At 34.5% G+C, this 20499-nt stretch overlaps 2 protein-coding genes across 2 annotated transcripts in view; one reads left to right on the top strand and one right to left on the bottom strand.

Moving 5' to 3' along the window:
* Positions 1-20499, top strand: part of CENPP (centromere protein P) — a 150612-nt gene that overhangs the window by 17041 nt on the left and 113072 nt on the right. The window lies entirely within an intron of this gene.
* OGN (osteoglycin) lies at positions 1072-13276 on the bottom strand. Its single transcript, XM_050904470.1, has 7 exons — positions 13155-13276; positions 12261-12513; positions 7776-7860; positions 5667-5825; positions 4846-5048; positions 4179-4274; positions 1072-3679 (listed from the first exon to the last, which is right to left on the bottom strand). The coding sequence occupies exons 2-7, from the start codon at positions 12426-12428 to the stop codon at positions 3509-3511; spliced, it is 882 nt and encodes a 293-aa protein (XP_050760427.1). The 5' UTR covers positions 12429-12513; positions 13155-13276; the 3' UTR covers positions 1072-3508.

Genomic DNA, 20499 nt, shown 5'->3' with positions numbered 1-20499 from the left:
TTAATATTCTGTAGTAATTTGTATGAAAGTGACTAGAAGTATGCTTTTAACATACACATAAAAACAACTGAAGAGTCTTATCCTGTTCATTTTCATACTCGGACAACATTAAAAAATGAGTCTGTAATCTTTGTATTTTTTTTTTTCCTACCTGCTTGCTAGACTTCAAGTCTACTGTGCACAGTATTGGAGAGAAGACTATTTGGGCTGGGGTTTTGGGTTTATAACTTTTCTATTATTTTGTTTTTTAAAAGAAAATTACCTAGGCTGTTAAGTAGAAATAGACAGTGCTTCTAATAGTTTTCTCACAGTGTAGTGTAAAACCAGGAAAGATAGATTATTTTTTCTTTTCTGTTAGTTTTGGTACTAGAGAAGAAAGGAATAATGTAGAAGTGATTGAATACTTCAAATAATAATGAATGTTTGAGATGAATGACAATTGCAAGTTTCAAGCAAAGTTGGACAGCACTGTACTTCTAAAAAGCTCACCATCACAAATAATTTTGTAGTGAGAGCTTTCCTAGTTAACAAGAGTAATGGTGGGATGGATAACTTGGATTAAGCAAAAAAGCAATTTGAAATATCCATTGATTTTGACTGTAAGCAGGCTTTCCTAGAAAGCAGGGGCAGATTTAGGTTGGTGTGAGCAGAGCAATGTTCAGTTTTAACCATTTTGTGCTCTGCATTATATACTCCCTGACGTTGTGCTTTAGCAGTTGTGGTTTTTTACTGAAACAGGTTAGTCTACAACTTGCATGCTACACACACACACACAATCGAGAATTGAGCACACAGTTACTACCCTCTGCCGCTACTCCTGTATTCTACTGAAAAAATCTACAAGGTAGTGCTTTAAATAGATTTTGAAGGGGTGACTGAAGTGTCCCACAAGTCTTTTGTATGGCGTTACTTGCATGGCAGGTCTTACTGTATTGCCGCAATAAATATTATGTCTGCAAAATGGATTTACATCTGCAAATAATTTTCTGATCTAGACGCACCCTTAGTCTACTATGAGGCTGAACAAATGAACCATGTTGACGTTGCTGGAAGAGCAGATTGAAGCTGATATTGATAAACAAGAAAAAAAATCAAGTTTTATTGGAAATACAGAAAAGAAATGAGTGATAGGAAAAAACAGAATGGTGTACATTCAGCTTGGTATTAGTACTGGTCACACAAACAGAAGGCAAAAAATCCTGCATACTGAAGCCCTTCTCACTTAATGTTTTGATGAGTTAACTTGCTATGAATGGGGAAAGTAAATTAAAACATACCAGATAATTTATTGCCTGCATGAGGCTTTCAGAAGGTACCAGTTGTCTTCTTTGGTTGCTCACAAAGTATTAAAAGCATTAATTAGTGTTACAGTTGATATTTAGTACTTTTTCAAAAATATATACAACATTTTAATGTAAAATTAATAATGTGGTAGTGGTTAGGTCTTAGAATGTTTACACGGGTATATTTATTACATAAATGTGCATATATTTGTGTATACACATGTGATTGTTTTCATAGGAAGAGTTTTAGTGATATTTACTGATCCTATTAATACTGGAAAGAGCTTTATTTAGTAATAATGATTTGTGATGAGAATAAGATCAGAGGCCACTGCTTATTTTGCTTTACATGGCAAAATGAAAACCAAGTATTATTCTCACTGTCAGACTCAGTTTTGTTCTCAGTTGTATTAAGACAATGGAATTTCTTTCTTGTTATACCAAATAACTTAAAATGGAAAATATTGGAGATTGCTATGTCTTTCTTGGGTAATGGGTTCAGGGCAAAAATATTTTTGTCCTCCATTTCATAATTGCATCCTCCTTCCAGAAAGATGAGCCCACAGTTGATGCTTGACATAGTTACTTAAAAAGTGACTGAAAGTCACTTAGGTCTCAACACTCTTAGTGGCAGAGCATCAGTATGTTCAGAATTAAGTGTGCACTTAATTCCCCATAGCACAAGCACTAACGAATCAAGGCCTAGCTAAATAAGATAAACAAAAGTAATACAAAATATCTTGTAAAATCAGTATTCTAGATGTAGTGATACATCATCATGCACTTGATGCTTAACTATTTCTACAAATTAGGAATCTATACTAGCTTCAAAATTAGTATGAAGTTGATCTGGTTATAGTAACTAGCATACTTGGCATTCATTTATCTGAAGAGTTTATGCCCGTGGTAGGTATTTGAGGGGAGAAATGGAAAATGAAATGTCAGAAATGTATAGTTGTGTAATTAAAAACATTGTGTCCTGTATCAGTTATGTCTAGTTTTAGGTGAACTGACTATTGAGGCCTGCACACATCAATTTGTGGTTTTAATACACTGCATGGTTTAAAGTAGTTGAGTGAAATGATGCTAGTTTAATTTGCTTGAAATTAAATGCTTAATTTTTAGATTAATGGTAGAATCAACTTTTCTTCTTAATTTAAAGACCTGATTTGATTTTTCCCTAATGAGCAAAAGTATTGTTGTACAAGGGTACTTCTGTTTCTTTGCACTGACGTCTAGCTGAAATCTTACTTATTTACAGGTAAAAACATTAATTCAGCTTTGCTGTTAATTATATTGTCACATTTCCTTGTCAAGAAAAAGCAGTGGAACAAGGCTCGGTCTACATCATCTGTTAATAACAAAGATGCTTAGAGTCATACTATGCTGTACTTTGACCATTGTATTAAAATGGGAAGCTGGTGTTGCAAAAATTACTCTTGTGAGTACAGCTGAGCAAAATTATATATTTCAATTAAAAATACCTTGTGTAAAAATAAAATACATATATAATACATATACACACACTCTTAGATTATTTTGAAAGCAAAAGAGTAGAAGGAGAGAGATTTAACACATCTTTGAAAAGTTCCACTTGCGATGTTGCTTGGTACACTAAGCCTAAATAGGAATTATTCTCATTTTCCACAAACCAAGTTTTTAAGGAAGATTTAATGAAGTTAAGCTTTGAGAAGTTCTATTTCTAAACATAACTTTCTTTTGTATGCGACTTCATCCAATACACTTTTGAAGGTCAGCTGAAAAAGTTTCATTTCAGATTAAAAAAGTGGGATTGGAATTAAGATGTATTTTTCTTCTGTAGCTTGCTCAAAGAATGTTTTGCGTTTATTTGAAAGTAAAATGTAGTGATTGTTCTGGGTACTGGTAAAGAATGTGAACAAGCAGTTACTTGTGTGATTTTACCTACATGTAAAAAATATGTGGTGAAATAGAAGTTGAGAAGATGTGTGTGCATATATGTATTTTTACACTTTCACTAACAGAAAAGATCCTGAAAGCATGGATGACATTCTAACTACTAAATAAAGTGGCTGTTTTGCAATAGTTATTTCAGAGGAGAACCACATTTCAACATAGTAAAAGGTTCTGGGTATGCAGGGAAAATGGCATTAGTAAGGGAGAGGATATAAACGGGTAAACAGGAAAAAGAATGATCTTTGGTTACCATGTTTAAGTTTTGGCATGTGTAATTACGTAAGTAGTGGCTAGTAGTATGTTCCTACAGGCAGTGTTCTCAAGCAGGAAAAAGCATTAACATGCTTTGCCAAGAGGATCGGATTGCCTTCCATCCTTATCTCATCCATACGTGTGCGGATGTAACGTGTGTTATTAGATTTGCAGAATGTGTCATCGGTGATTGTAGTAATGTTGTTGTACTGCAAAACAAAACAATTTTTTATAAATAAGTACACACACATATGTACACACACACCCATATATGTTGACGAATTTTCGAACTTTAATTTTATTCCTCTTACCCTCCCATTTTACTGTCATTGGGATTGATTTGTGTATACTGTAGATATGTAGGAATCAAATCTCTTAAAACCAATCAATGAGCTGATAGGCAGTTTGAGATTGTTATTGATGTTTGAAATGTATTGTTGATAAAAGATTATTACTTATTTTCACCATTTCCTATCCTTGATATACAGAAACTAATGAGAAATTCTTGCACAGTAATTAACTAACAAACAACTTTTGAACTCTGCATGGTTGTGGCCATACAGATTAAATTGTTTTATTTGGAGGAGCATTAGACAACTGTAGCACAACTGCAGTGTGAACTGTTTTAAAAGACAGTGGGTTTGGTTTGAAGTATGTAACTAATGAGGCTCTTTGTAATACAATGTTAAGGAAATACTTCGAAAATACCTGAAGGTGAAGAATACGGAGACTTTCCGGTAAGTTAAGGGGAACAGATTCCAGTGCGTTATGTCCTAAGTAGAGGTAGGCCAAATTTGTCAGCTTCTAATAGAAAAAAAGAGAGATTATTAATGCTGATATTACTTGAGGTTAAGTAACTTTTGCCTGTTATAAGACATCAGTGTTTTTTTCTGATCGCATAGAAAGTGTGTAAAGTGATCTAACATGAAACATTCTTTTGCTGTGAATGTTTAATTCTATTGTACCAAGAAACTCATAGAACAGGCCTTCTATGTTTGGAAATTTCAGTGCCAGCTTATTGGTTATAAAATTTGAGACAGCTATAAAGCTCTATCCTTGTTTAGTATTATTTATGTGGTCCTCAGAACTGTATTTGAGCCATCAGTTTTGAATCGAGTTTTTCTTTGCATGTAAGAAAGAAAGGAAGTAGGTAAGATATTTCATAGAAAATTTTTTCATATGAATGACATGAGAGAGTGAGTGCATAAAGAACTGTTATTCCAAAGTGCCTTAAAAACAAAAGCTGGAAAGCTTCTTCATCGTAGTTTGTTTCTTAGATTACAAAAATGCAGAAAAATTCATTTGGTGGTATCCTGGATAGTCTGGTTACTAATTTTATTGACTGTGGTTACTTAAATTATTGTCTTTTACTTACCTTGAAAGCGTTTGCTTTGATTCCTCTGCTCTTGATTCTATTTTGATTTGCATTAAATGTTGTTAGTTTGGGAGGTAGAACAGGAAGTTTTATAAGTCGATTTTCAGCAAGAGAAAGTTCTTCCAATAACAGAAGCTTTGAAAAGGCTCCATCTTCTATTTCTTCTATCCTATTTCCACTAAAATCAATTCTTCTTAAGGTAGCTTTACACAAAAGAAATGAAAATCTAAATATTGAATTTATAATTACATGGTATGTGAAATGTGTATGGTTTGTATATGTTAAATGTTACACTGTTGGCTGCACCATCCTAATTGTGATCTACAAATGTAAATACTATTAAAATATGAATAAAATCCACATTTGGATTTCCTTATCGTCTTACATTTAAAAAAAATAATAATAAGGAAAATACTCTGGATCCTTCCTTTTTTTTCTTTGAGACAACATGATTTCAAATACTCATAGAATTTGTCATGTTGTAGAGTGAGATAGCTGGGAGAGATGTCCCTGGAGTATTTGAAGGAAAAATAATACCTGGTCATTTAAGACTAGATGGGATGCAGAGTTCAATTTTATTTTTAGTGATCTGCTCTTTCTCTGATTGTGTGGGAATATTAAGATGGATACGTGAGCCAAAATGCGTTTCCATATTGCCTTCATAGTTCCTGTTCTAATACAAGCATTGAATAAATAATACACATAATGAAATCTAGCAAAGTATAGAATATATCTTATTTTGGTAATCTTGGCATAGTATTAAGGGACAACTTAAAATATACTATCAGGTAAACAGAAATTAAAATTTGAACATTACTTACTAATGTCAGCAAAATCTGAGACTGCTATCCTTTTTATTTTGTTAAATCGTGCATAAAGATACGCTGTTTCCTTTGGCAGTGGGGGTACAGCTTCAATGTCTATTTCCTCGCAGTACACTGATCCGCTTAAACACACACAGAGCAGACAAGTAGGTAAATCTGAAAGCAGATTATTTTGAGTAGACAGTTAAAAGTTATTCAACTAAAGCTTGAATATTCAAAATAGAATTTTCTCTAGTATCTTTTAATATTTCCCATCATTAGATTTTTAAAAAAATTCTATTGACATCAAGTTCTGAAAAGATTTAATATTTTGAGCTTTTTTGAGTTTTGTATTCTTTTTATTGTGCATAATTTCCCTGTGTATATTCTCTGTCCTTATCTGAGCATGTCTTGAAATGCTATTAATCGATCTGAATTCAGTTTCATTCTTTAATTGGCTTAGAGTATTGTGAATATGGCAACTGCAACTCTTTGGCTACGTTAAATGTCATCTTTAGAACCATTCTTTTGAAAAGAGAAATCCATGCAGGAGAAACATCTGGCAGTGCACACATTGCATTGGAGCGTTTCTGGCAGGGTCATGTATACTCTTGTGTTACTCTTAGCTACTATTTTGTCTAATACTTTTAATAAAAATTCCAGCAATTATGATTATATAAGTACTTTAGGCAATCTGTTCCAGTTTTTTATTGAGGTTTTTTTATAACTGTTATTTTTAGAGAGAGAAACTCGTGTGTGTGTGTTGTTTTTTTTTTTAATGAAGTTTAAGCCCATTATGGCTTGTTCCGTTCCTCATAGACATTAGTAGAGTATTAGTCATTTCTGCTTTGCATTAGTCCTGTATGACAGCAATATTAAAATACATGTAATGAATATGGCTTTCAATCCAGTTTCGTCACCACTGCTATCTGATCTACTGTTTTCTATATTGTGAGATTTTTGGTTAGCTTCCAAATTGCTCTGTCTGTAGTAGAGAGTAGTGTCATACTGCTAGATAGTTTGTTATCACTATGTAGTAAAATAGGATCTTCTGCGACCAGTGAGGAGTTATAGAAGTAGCCAGTCAATACTGGGAAGCTAACTCAGTATGTATAATAGAGTAATTCTTTTTTTCTTACAGAGGTACTGCATAGAATGGAATTGAGGTTTTGAGCTTTAGCTTTGTGAATATTACCATTTGTTAGACTTTGGAGTTCTACCCCACTTGCCTTTTTTGATTTAGTGTCTTGTTTGTCATATAGTAGGAAATGGAAAATGATTGTGAAACAATGTTGTCACTATTTAAAAGTCAACAGTTTTTACGCTTCTCTCTGACTAGAAGCTCTGCTGTTCTTACAGATTTGTTCCGCTTTTGATGGGGGCTTGTTGACAGATGCTATTTGGCAATAACTAACCTTGATTAATACTTTGGTGGAGATTGATTGCTCCAGTGGTCTTGCTGAATCATCACTTATTTTTGGAAGTTTAGATCACAGATACACCCGAAATATGTGTGTCTTTTTTTCAACGCTCTGTTCGGCAGACAAAGACTTTGTTCCTTTCAAGTTTAGAAATCATTGTGGCTCGTTAGGAGAATCTGGACAATATACCTCAGACCTTGTAGGAAACAGGCTAGTGAAGAATGTTCCTGATGTATTTTAACCATTGACCTCCCTGATCATCAGATGTAACCTGTGAGAACAGCCGGTTCTTCGAAGAAATCTATTGAAGTAATTTAAGGACATAATATTTCATCATTACTTGGTTAAACTGTGGAACTTACTGGCTTGTGTATTTTTTTTCTTGGTTGTCTTGCCTAACTTATTTAAGTTAACTTAATTTAACTTATTATTTGGGTACATCTCTACAGCAAGTATGACTGGGTAAGTCCGTAGAGATTCTTATAAGGTGTGCCTTGTGTATTCAGAGTTTACCTGAGGATTCTTTAAATTTTTTCAGCCTGCTCCATCAGAAGTTAGAAGAATTTCCACAGGAGATATGAAAGACATTAATAAATTAAAAGATTAATTCTATATCCCTTGTCATCCTTTGTATATTAAATTTTCATATCAAAATGTGTTCTTTTGGAGACCTTAAATGTTACAGTATTCATATCAATTAACTTACTTGTATCCTTTGTTGGTGGTACATTGCCTTCGCTGTCATCACCTTGCAGTCTTAGGGAAGTGTCAAGAGAAACATTTATTCCATCCTTTGTGTGAGAGCAAATGTTATTTTAAAAAACAAACAGCAAACAAAAAACCACAGAGTATTACAAGCATCTGAAATAGCACGTATTTAAAAAATGAGCTTCCTATGACATACTTCCTTATGACATTTAATTTTTAAAATCACATTAGTCATCCAACGTATAAAAGTGTATGTTATCCCTTTTGTACATGAGCTGTTCACTTTGAAAGGCAAGAAGGGAAGGTGGCGCTGCTAGTGTTCTTTAGAAAAGTAAAGTTCTTTAGGAAAGAACAGTAGACACAAAATAAAAAGAGAGAAAATATAGAGTATGTGCTGGGGAAGGACTATGTAAGCGATGGGTGTCTACAAAAACCTGGAGTTCTGAACATAGAAGATTTTGCACGTCATGCAAAATTTGATAGGATTCTTGTGAATATAAGTTGAATTTTTTTGTTTTACCCAAATAATCTCAGTAGAATAACATTTCCTTGCATTTAAAATTATTCAGAATTCCCTGTTGAGATAGTCATTGCATCTTTTCAATTGCAGGACAACTTAGTTTATAAACGTGTTCCTTTCAGGTATTGGCTGAAATTTAGCAATTCATTTCCATTAACTGCATTTAAGTCTGTTTTAAGGCCTGGGCTGCTAACAGAAAGAGCCTTTTGTGATGCAGGAAATGGTAGTCAGGTTTTCATTGAACACCATAGGAATTGTAGAGAATTACATACTATTTCTAAAATTATAGTATACATACAGTGGGTTATACTATGATTTGCATGTATTAAAGTTAAGGGGGTTTTTAGGTTGATTGTGGCAATTGTTCTTGGCTAGAATCATTTGTTGTCTTTTGATGGGGAATATTTGTAGGACAGAGTAAGACAATATGCTTTTTGGTCTGCATGGCTATTGAAAACACATGGAGAGAAGTACATTATCGGGTGTGGAAGATGTTTTTTTTTTTTTTTTTAAATGTGCTTAAGGATCAGGCCCTGACAGGAGTACAGTCCCCTGTTGAAGACAGCTTCTTACACACTGCAAGTGTTCTCAAGTGAACCGATTTTTTTTTTTTTTTTTTAAATCATCATCATCCCGCCCCCCGGCATGTAGCACACAAGATAGTTTGTCTACAAGAGCAATGTGAAAGTAACACTGTCAAGTTACTTTTGATACTAACTTTGTTTTATTTAGTATTTTATTGCTGGCATATACTTTACTGTGGGAATTTTTGTATTCTGCAAAATAAAACCCTCAAGCTTGACATAAAGCCTGAGAAACAAATATCTTGGCCAGCTTCTGTCATTTTGACCACTTTTTAGCCTGTGAATCATCCATCCCTTGGCTCTTCCCTGCGTCTGTCTATCCAGGCTATGGCTCTTTTTTGTCTCGTTTTTGGGATAGATTGGTTTGCTCTAGTAAGACTTTTATACCCAAGTTTGGTAGTTGTAGTTGGCAACAGTTTAGCAGTTGTAGCATGAAACTTCTGTGTAGGGTAAGAGCTTTTGCAGTGCTAGGTGTAGAGAAGCTGGGGGGTGTGAGCTGAACAGTTACTCAAGCAAGCAGCAAACCTTACAGAAGGTTTCTGCAAAAATGTTAGCTTGCATAGATATGTTGATTAGGCATGTGAAGACATGGTCCTTGACTGAGGTATCTGTGCCAGTAGAGACTTCTGTGTACATGGACTTATAATAGAACAACTGCACTTCTATTGTTGTAGTTTGTTTGGCTTATAAGGGACATTTTTAATGTGCTTGTATGAAAAACATGTTTGCTGACATAGCATATCTGTACCAGGTGTAGATTTCTAGTACAGTATCCGACTTGAGGTGTGGTCCATGAAAAAGTATGCGAGTTCTTTGCAGAATGCCATGTACAACTAATTTCTGCAAGTGGGAAATGTCAACAAAAAATAAAACTGATTATTTGCAGAATACTGTTAAATCCACAAAATTAAACAACAGATTCCTTCCCCCTCCCCCCCCTCCCCCCGTAGTATAAATAACCAATATATTGGAAGTATTTCCTGGTCAGCTATAAAAATTCCTAGCCATGGAATATCAGTGCAGAAGATTGTTTGGATTATAACCGCAGAAAGTTCATTACTTGCATATGTAGGGAATGTGCTGAAGAAATATTGGCCTACTTACATACTTAAATTCCACCTGCCTCTTGCACTTTACTCCACAGACATGAATTACCCATACACAACCACATTAACATTTTACATCTAAATACTTTAACCATCTTAAAACTTCTGCAAAGTAGTTGATTCATCTTTATAGCGCACAAGGTCTATAAAGCTGATAGTTTATATTCAATGGAATGAATTAGTCCAGATATGGGACAGTGTCTAATTGGATGGTTCTGTTCCGTTGTGGAAATAAGATTTCATGTTTTTAAACTTCTAATATTTTATGCAAGACTGGGGCGGCTGTGGTTTCAAATAATAATCATTGTAATACATTTTGCTTGGCTGACCTTTTCCTTAGTAGTAGACTAAGGTTCATTTTGTTGATCGCTAACACAAATACATTTCTTCTGATGTTTTCACTAAAATCCTTTTTTCTAACTGTGTGTTCAAGCACACAGTAAGGAGTTAAATTTGTGATGCAAGATAAATTACTGACTGGGCATGTTTGAGGAAATTGTTGGCATATATTTCAGTTACAGTTAACACTTGAAATATTCTGGGAGCTAGAATTTGTGCAATAAATGAATAGAAGATTTGTTTGTGTATCCCATGATTTAAACTGGGAACACTGGAACTTGTATAGATGTATTTGTTGCACATAAGGAACTAATTTATTATTTTGCAATGAAAACATATCATTGGAGAACTGACCTGATGGAAATAATGACTGGCTGCATTCCTAGAATTATCCTAAGCAGAACTGTTAGCCTTCAGAAGACCTCTAGTTTATAGCACTGCCAGTACAGACTTTGATTAGTCTGTGGCACATCTGTTGGCACCATTTCCTTGTAGGTATACTCCTTATTGTTTTTTTTCTACTGAAATGGTAGCGTATTCTTATTAGAAAGATTTTAGTAATGGATGTCATCTGATGCTATGCCTAACTAGTTGAAATTAACAGTTTTAGTGTCTTTTTAAAAACTTACTCAATTGTGAGTGGATAGCCACCTATTAGTTGAGTCATTTAAATGGTCTCTTTTTCATAGGTTTATGAAAACGTGTTACTTCATCACTGTGGCAGATGTCAGATTTAAAAATATCTTAGGCATTTTTTAATATAAATATGTAGCTGTTGTTTTTAGTCTAACAGTGAAAAGCTGTAACTTAAGTAGAATTGGGAAAATATTAAAAAGGTATACAGAAGTGATTTTTCTATGTGCTGCAATTTTTTACTTATACTGATTATCTTTTGCTGTTGTCTTTTTTCTTGTTTATCAGACTAAGTTTGTAACAAGTACAGTTAATATTAATGAAAACTTCCTTGACTTTATTAATACGTGGATGTTACCACTTTGTTTGGATATGTGGTATTTTCTCTGGCAACTAGTCTTGGGGCAATCACTGTTAGTTTTTCTTCCATCTGCCTGATCAATGTTGTATCTCATTCTCTTGATGTGTATCGTTTAGGTCCTGTCAGAGGCAGTCTGAACAGAGGTATGAGGTTTTTAACTGTCCCTGTCAGCTGAGGCTGTTGCACTTCATTTAACTCTCCCCTGATTTTGTGTCTTCTGCTTAAGTGTTTAAATTAACAGGCATGTATGTGGGGCACACAGCAAAAAAGTTCAGTACTGACCGTTTGGGGGTGCTGGTGAGTGCCATGAGGTATAATCTTTATTGCTACCTTTGCCTCAAAGTGTTAATAACGTAGGTGACTACTGCAGGACTGGATGTTCCATAGTAGTTCAGGACTGCTAAACTGTTGAGTTGCAAAAAAACCAAACAACCCCCCCCTGAAAAACCAAGGCAAAAAACTTGACAGTTTGGTAAGTCAAAAGAGAAACTGTGGTTTATGGTGGCAGGTTATGTGCAATAAAAAGTACTGTTTCAAGTAGTACTTTGATATAAAAAAAGAAAAATCCTAAATAAAATAATCCTCTTTGTTTTTAAACAAACTTACTGTGTTAATACAATGTTACTCAAACTGTTGAGCTAGTATACTAGTATATCTCATTCTTGAAACTCTTACAACAATAGGCACATAACTGCAACAGAGTTAAAAATGATGCTTTAGTCTTATTTGTGAAAGCCTGTCTTTTGTGGGTTTCTCAAGCTGTAGCAAGGGTAGTATTTTTGTGGTTTTAGTTTGAGTGGCTTTCCCTATGCCTGAGACCATTGTATGTTTTGCTATTATTATAAGACTTTTCAATAAAACTTGCATACATGCATGTAACACCTTATTCATATAATGCTTAGCAGTTAAAACTATTAAACTGATAATATAAATACAATACCTTTCTCAAATCCTTGGATTGCATTTCATAATCTTGTTGGCTCAGGCTTCCCATGGTAACATCTGTATCATACTCATAAAACTGGAGTGATTCTTGCTGTATAGGTGGTGCTGAATTTACCAAAGGTACAAACACAAACAAAAAAAAAGTAGTCTGCAAAGTCTTCATTCTTGCATGGAACAATGTATCTGGCTTTCACGGAGCTGGTGAAGATCTGCTGGTGTGTTGACTATGGAGAATACTTTCTTTGTGACTGGAAATGAAAATGCAATCCGTCAAAACAATATTTAAAGCCTAGAAGACTAGTTGGCAGGGGTTTCTAACGCATAAGGAACATGGAACAACTTTTAACTCTTGATATCCTTTAATTAGACTCTAGCATTATAAAAACTGTTCTTAACATGAAAAGAAACTGGGAAATAATAAAGAACATTTTCCAACTAATAAGGAAAATACTATCTTAATTGCATTTGCTTGTTTCCCAGTGTTGTTTTTGTTAATAGCAAGAGGATTTTTGTAAAGCATTTTATGAAACATTTGGCATGTATGTAGCTGAACTAATTAAAATGAGAGAGGTTTAAATGCATTTTTCTCGGTTGTCAAAATAATGATTTCCAAACCTAAATGCTCTATAAGAATAATCTCTCATTGTCTTTGTCTTTACATTTGGAAGTAAACAAGAGAAGATAACTTAACACCCCCTGAATATTTTACAGGTTGTACACTTTTCAGGCAGGGGGAGGAGGCTACAAACATAATTTTTAAAACATTTTAAATACACATGCAATACTTTTTAAAGTAAATCTTTACACAGCATTTTTTTCCTGTTTACTGTAATTAAGTGTTTTATTTAAGCTTGAGGTTAATATACTTTTAGGAAAAAGGTCCACCTACCTTTTTAGCAGATTCAGAGTTCTTCTGTGATTGTCGTAAAACCAGATATCCTTCTCTATAGGTTGGATTGACAAAAGAGTAAATTACATCCAAAGTGTTGAAATGAATACTCTCTCAAAGTTTGACAGTCTTAAAGTGCTTTCCATGGGGTAAAAAAATGCTTTGCCAGCATTCTTTCCCTAGGGTAAGAGGTAATATCCTGGAGCAGGGGGGTTGTACTTTGAATAACGTTTGTAAATGTTAAGTCTGTCTAGCTCATCCTACTTTTGATATTACTTTTAAAATGGTAGCCTTCTGCTTTGTGGTGATTTACTCTTTATAATTGCTAAGGCTTTTTCTGTAAATCGAATATTAGTTGTGCAAACTAGAGGTCTATAACAAGGCATATGTTATCCATTTTGTTTAATGGTTTAGCGAAGAGACAAAGCAGCTGCTTTCTGACTGAGACAGAGGTAGAGCCAAAACATACGTATACCATATTAGTCACATTTTATGAGTAATAAAATGTTTCGTTACAAGTTGTATATGTTTAGAGAAGTTTCACCTAAGTATGAAATGGAAACTTTTCAGTCTGAAGAGTTCTGGAAATAAAAAATACTTTTTTAGAATTGTGTGCGTGTGGTGAGATTTTCAGACAATTAATTGATGTCTAAATGCTTCATTGAATGACTTGTTAGACAATTTATTGAAAAATTGGTTTCACAGTAAATACTTGTTTTGAGTAAAGTTCTGTGTCAGTTATATAGGTAACTTAGTAAACACTGTGTCCAGGTGTAGAATTTTCATCTGAATTACAAGCAGCAGTTTTCTGGATTTCTAATGCATTTCTTCCTCCCCCATCCTTTTCCTTATTATTTGTTTTTGGCAGTCAGTACAAATGGGAGCCAGATGACCAACTTGAAAGTTTACCAATTAGCTTTTTTGAGTCTTTAAAGAGTATGTAGCAATAAAATCTATTGGGAATATATTCAGATTTACATTTCTCTTTCATTTTCATACTTTTTTTTCCTAGATAACACTGTTGGCTAGAGTAATGTTGGGGATAAACAGTGGACCTCTGGTTAAGTTTTCTTGTAAGTGCTGCCTTGTTTAGAAACCAGATGTCTGTAGTAAATCTGCAAATTAGAGAGTGGCTACAGCATTTGCTCTCTAAACTTTTTTCAAGTTTATAATCAGTTACCACTTTCTGAACTCATTAGGATTTTATAAAAATGTTTTTTGTTTAGCTTATATGCAAATTAAACAATGTCATAGTGTGGGCTTGGAGCTTGCTCTAGGATAATGATTTTGCTGTAAGTATATAACTGAAATGTAAAGGGAAGAGGCTCAATAATAATGGAAATTGGACTCAATCACATTGGTTGCTGTTCTGCTGGAACAATGAGAAGAACAAAAGTTTTGAAGTGGCTAGGTTGTTAGGGTGTTTTCTGCTGCAGTACATAGCAACTTTCAGTCAGAAGTACTGTGTGTGATGGAAGGGGTGGATTTGCTGAGGAAGGGACAAAAAACTTGCAGTGTCAATACCGTCTTGCCATCCCTCAGGGTTTCACGCATGTTTCAGAAGTAATGACAGCAGCTCTGCTTTGTACTTACCTCTTTCCAGCTGCAATACCCTGCCAAACATCCAGGTTAAGATTTTATCTGACTCTGGGGCATCCAAGTTTTTCCAGTGCTTGAATGTAATCAAAGGATAAGTGTTCTAAGGGAAAAGTATTAAGTATTGAAGCTGAAAGCATGATATAAAATACTGAATATATTTGTTATATTCTTAAGAGAATTTATTTTGTAAGTACTGAAATCCTAGATTTCACAGCTATGTGCATGGAATATCTTGGGAATAGCTTAGTTTTTTCCTTATATATGACAATTTTTAAAAATGAGAGAAAAATACTAGATAAATGAGGCCTTGAAAATTTAGGAAGTCTTCATGCAAGAAAGCTCTTGCTTTGATCTGCAAGAGGAGAAGAGGCTCTGTAATATTAGAAGACTTTAGTAACAGCTTCTGCAGAAAACATTGTCAAAAGTCTGTGTTCATGAGGGTCACAAGATTTCAGTGGTATGCTTACCACAAAAACATTGTGTAACGTGTGTACTCACTGTTGTTATCCAAGCACTTATAAGAAACTCATGAACACTTACTTACCGATACGTTTGAAGAGTGATATGTTAAGTAATTACTTTGGCATGATGTCATCAAGGTTTACCTTACAGTATAGTTTTACTGTCACTTTAAACTGTCAGTGCCAAATAAAGTAGTAGTCCTGTCCTGTATTTCGTCTGCTTGTCATCCCTTGTGCCAGGAAGAAGAAAAAGTATCAACAAATAATTTCAGATAAAAATTGTTTTTATCTGGACATGTAACAGATGCTCATATCAGCACGAGGAAGGGGATGGTACAAGTGGCTGCAAACAAGGAAGGGATAGTATTGCTTCTTTCAGCAACAGTGCTGCTTTATTCTTGCTCAAAAGAACTTGAAATAACCACAGTATCCGAATCATCTGAAATGAAAAATGTGGTTCATATGCATTGGCAATAGGGCAGTATTCACCCTGGCAAGCAGAGAGTGCTTTCTAGGCATTGTTAGTGCTTAGAAGTTTGATACATAAGTATCTGTTGCTTGAACTCTAGTTACAAGCATCTATGTACTTAGAAGGTGGTTTCTTTTCTGAAAACCTAAACAAGCTCTGTAGTTAACTAATTGAGCTCCAGTTTTTGAAGATGGCTGTGATAATGTGTTTATGGTATGCTTTCTGACTTGTCAGGTGTGCCATTTTTTTAACCCATGATATCTCATTTTCACTGGCTGATTTCCCCACAAAATACTTTCACCTGAAATGTTAGGCATTTAAAATGGTTATTTTACTAATTGTGCTGAAATGGAATCCTGGCTTAAATTTGAATGATAGTAATTTCCCTACGATTTTGTAAGGATATGAAATGTAGCTGAAGGTGTAAATGAAGTATAACACTTCTTCTAGTAGAGCGAATCCAAGTCAGTCTAACAAGGGACACTTGCTCTCTGGATCCTACTTTCAGAAAAACTTAACTTTAGGGGAAAAGGGTTGCATACAGAGTAGGTGTAAAATTTGTTCCCCAATGTTGCCTTCTATCAGATTAGACAATGAAAAATGAAAGGCTTTTAGGAGAGAAAAGGAGAGAAGTTGGATGGGTATGGATGGCAGAGGTAGGAAAGGTATGGGAGAGTGAGACAAAAATTAAGGTAACTATCCAAACTATACGTGTTGCTAATTAAATATTCTTCAGCATCTGGGAAGGAATCTAGTATTTAGTACTGTTTATATGTCAAGGGCAGGTAAAACAAAAAATCAAGCTGAAAATATTGTAGAGGAACTGAGGAAAGTTGGGGGGTTTTTTTGTTTTGTTTTAGGTTTTTTTGCAGGCAGAGGAGCGGGTTTTGTGAATTATTTGAACTGGCTGATGTCCAGCTCAGTCTATTTATCTTGCGCTTGAAGTGGCCTCATGTTCTGTCCTGCTCAGAGCTTTAGTATGACTAGTTCATTTCTGTTCTCACCTTTCTACTAACACTTCAAAAGGCAGATCAAAAAAGAAACCAAAGTTTTCCTTAAAAACTAATCATGCAGGTGCAGACTGCAAAAGCTGCCATGAGCAGTTCTTATCCATTGTTCGTTGACAGAGAAAATGACACCAATTTAAATGGGAGGTCAATTCTCTCTATTTTTTGTGGGTTTCGGCAAAAACCAGTTCTGGTAGCATATTAATTACCTTTTTTCCATGTTGGTGTTTAGCACTTTTTACTTAATCCTTAGTAGCTTAGTACAAAAATGATAGGAGAGAGCTTTTCTGTACTTCTTTTAGCGTTGCTTTGAAATGCTGTCATGTGTTTTGCAATGGAACTGAGGGCTGTTTGCTCGTAATTCTCAGTGTGAGGCACTTATGTCTTGTTCCTGGTAAACCCCTGCAAGGCACTGAAGAACTGATTGACCTAAAAGGAGCCAGATTACCAGAGGGGGGTGGCCTTTCTTCTCTGTAAGATTGGTTGGAAACTACTTCTCCGGGGTGCCTGTAGGAATTATGTGGAAGCAGGGACTGGCACTGCCTATATAAAGACTCATGATTGTGTGATGGGAGGCAGAATACTAGCAAGAAGAGGGAATAATCAAAATGAAGGGGGGGGGGGGGGGCGGCGGCGGCGGCGGGCCTGATCTCTGGGGTGCATGGGTTAATAGGGCTATGAGGCGGCACTAGGGGAGAGTGCTGTGAGGTTCCTATCAAGGTATTCCTTATGAAATAAACCAAAGCTGAGATTTTTTTAAACTTTTAAATACTCTGGTTTGTTCTATATTTAGGCAAAGAAAGTGTATTTTTGCAGCTGCTTAAAGACCTTGGCTTTCATCTTGTATCATAGTCTCTAAAGGACAATACTGGCAAGTTCTGTAGTTTCTGGGTTCTATTGTTTTTAAGTGTTCTTGGAAGAAAGAAGTATGGATTATTGCTTACTTGTGCCTGATGAACATCACTTATACAGAATGTTCAAAAGTTAGTGTCTTCTCTTGGGTAGAAATATGTCTGTGACAGAATGAGATGGGGACAAATTAGGAAAGCTTTTAAAGACTTCTGGGCATTTATAGACCTAGACACAATGCTGAATTTTCTTTTGTATGTGATTTTTTTGCTCCATGTGGAAGGTAACACCTTCAATATTCTTTTGTATGAAGTGTGATTAAACACTTTACAATGTTGACCAGCTGCTCTGGATTGGAATAATTATAGTAGAAAAGGTTTTGTAGAGTAAACGGTAGTTATTGAACCAGCCTGATAACATGTACAAAATAAACTGCAAGCAGTGAAACACAGATTTACTGTTAAAGAGAACAAAAGCATGAAGTGATGTTAAAACTGAACTCAATGTTTGTCTTTTTATTTTCTTCTTTTTTAACCTAAAATAAATAACTTAAGTATTCTGGATTGTTTTCTACATAATTTTCTTTTTCTAAAATGCAGGCCTTTTCTGCTTGACTGTTTGTGTGGCCTGATTAATTTTACCTTCTAAAATTATTTTTGTCCCTTTGATGGTACAGCTGCATGTTTTGACTGCTGCATGTATGTGTGATATGGAACTTCTCTGTGACTCCTGCATCCCCCTCTGCTTTTTGTTGAGATCCTGATACAGGGGTGTAGAAATAGTTTTAAGGCAGTTTAATGTCTGTGCTTACGCTGGGGCTTCATTCATTCTGGGAATAAAAAGCCAGAGTACCCAAAAGGGAGGAAGCAGCCTCCTGGTTTGTTCATGAGCAATGCACAGAAATTGGACTGAAGGTGATACTATAGAAGAGTTGTGTAATATTAAGCAAAGTATATTCCAGTTCAGCATCCTTGAGGGATGGAGGAGGTAGTATTAAACGTAAAATAAATGGTCATCATGTCTTACAGAGAAAACTTAGAACATTCCTAAAGATTCAGAATGACCAAAAAAAGTACCAGAGATGAAATAGTTATGCATAAACACCTCCAGTATTTTTATGAAAAGTTGCAGCTATTTCCAAGGCTCAGTGAATTAGATTAAGTTTAGGTCACTGTTAGGTCTACCAGCTGCAAAATAGAGACAGCTGAAAAATGACCTAGTGATTGTATGAACATCCTTCCATATGTTTCTGATTTATAGTCAGAATTTTTTAAAGCTGAAGACATTACCTTTATTCCTTGCATTTCTGGAAAAGAAACAGACTCCTTGTATCAGTGTTATAAATGAATAAAGCACACTTTAAAAATCATGCAAAATAATAAACAGAAATCAAACTATGGTTAACAAATACAAATGATAACTAGAGTAATAGTACTGTCTGCTATTTACCCAGACCTCTGTGTTGAACATATGTTCTCTTGAACTTTGGCTGTATATTATCAGTTATATCCTGAATCAAAAGCCAATCTACTTAAATTTATTAAAATTTCTCAGAATTCCTTCCTGTATTGACATTACTACTTTATAACAATATCATCATTTGTTGAGAGCCGTTACTATGTCTACAGGGACACTAGAGTCAGGGCTCCAAGACTGATTTGCCTTATATGTATTTTACTTCTATGTTCCTGTCATCTATTCCTTGTGTTATTCATAACATATACTTTACTCTCTGTGTTTATGGCTAATCTTCATATTTATCTATTTTTTCTTTGTGCTTTATAATAGGGGAAGGTTGATTTATTTTTTTCTCTGTAGATGATGAATTTATGCAATGAATTACGAGATTAAGGTATTATTTATTTTCCTTTTAAATTAAGTTGCTAGAAATATAAATTTTGGACAAAATAGTTTAAAACATTATATGATAAATGTGTGTATTTGTGGAGTTCCATAACTTCTAATAGTATATACACAATTTGGTTTATAGCTGAAAAGTTCATACTCTTGCAGTAGTATTGGAAAATGATTGCAAAATCTCTCTCAATGTATAGTTTTTTTGTTAAAAAAAAAAAAAGTATGTTCTCCTTCCGTGTTTTTTTCAGGTAGGAAATTCCTATGTTTATTGCTTGCAATGATCAAGTTGGGAAACAAAGAAGGAAATTGATTCATATTGTAACAGTGGAATGTGAATATGTTAAAAGAAGTCAGAAAACTTGAAATGTAAACCATGTGTTTTCTATAAAGGAGTTTCTTTCCTAATCCATGTAACTTTTATTATCAGAATACTGAAGTAAATATCTCAAAAAGTAAGCCTTGTAAGTATTAAATACCATCAACAACAAAAAATGGAAAAAGGCAAAATATATTCCCACTGTTTTGAGGCTAAAGGAAGAAATGTAGAGAGTTGGATTAAACTACTGTTATTTCTCTTTCTTTATTTTGATTTTTACAATAACCTCTTGTGGTATCGATTTTGTGAAAAAAATCTGTTTGTCAGTTTTGTTGTAGTTTTGAGAGCTTTAATTTTGTGGATTAAATTTTAGTCATAACTGAATGCTTTCTAGAAATCTGTGAGGCTTTTCCCCTATAGGTTTACATGGGTATCAAAATGTTCTACAGTGTGCTAATACAACCATGCTAATTATTATGCACTCTGGATAATGCTGATAATATGTAGCTTAGAGTTCAAGAAGATTCCATCCTCATTTGCACAGATAAGACTTGGAAAACATGCTTTTTCAGAATAGTTTGTCCAAAGCTGAAAGTAGAACTGAGGTTTCATTTTTCTCAGTTGCTGTGTTTCTGGTTATGTTTCTGTTAGTGTTTTAATTAGAATCAGGAGTGCACTTTTGAAATGAATCTCCTGATAACCCCAACTTACTGCACCTTGATTCACATCACAGCGCTCTTTGATGTCTGTGGACTATTCTTTTTGGATGTAACAAACCAGTAGATGT

Source organism: Gymnogyps californianus, chromosome 13 (assembly GCF_018139145.2).
Source record: "Gymnogyps californianus isolate 813 chromosome 13, ASM1813914v2, whole genome shotgun sequence".
In the NCBI taxonomy this organism is placed as follows: Eukaryota; Metazoa; Chordata; class Aves; order Accipitriformes; family Cathartidae; genus Gymnogyps; species Gymnogyps californianus.
The sequence above is the reverse complement of the archived record's forward strand: the minus strand, read 5'-3'. Positions and strand labels throughout refer to the sequence as shown.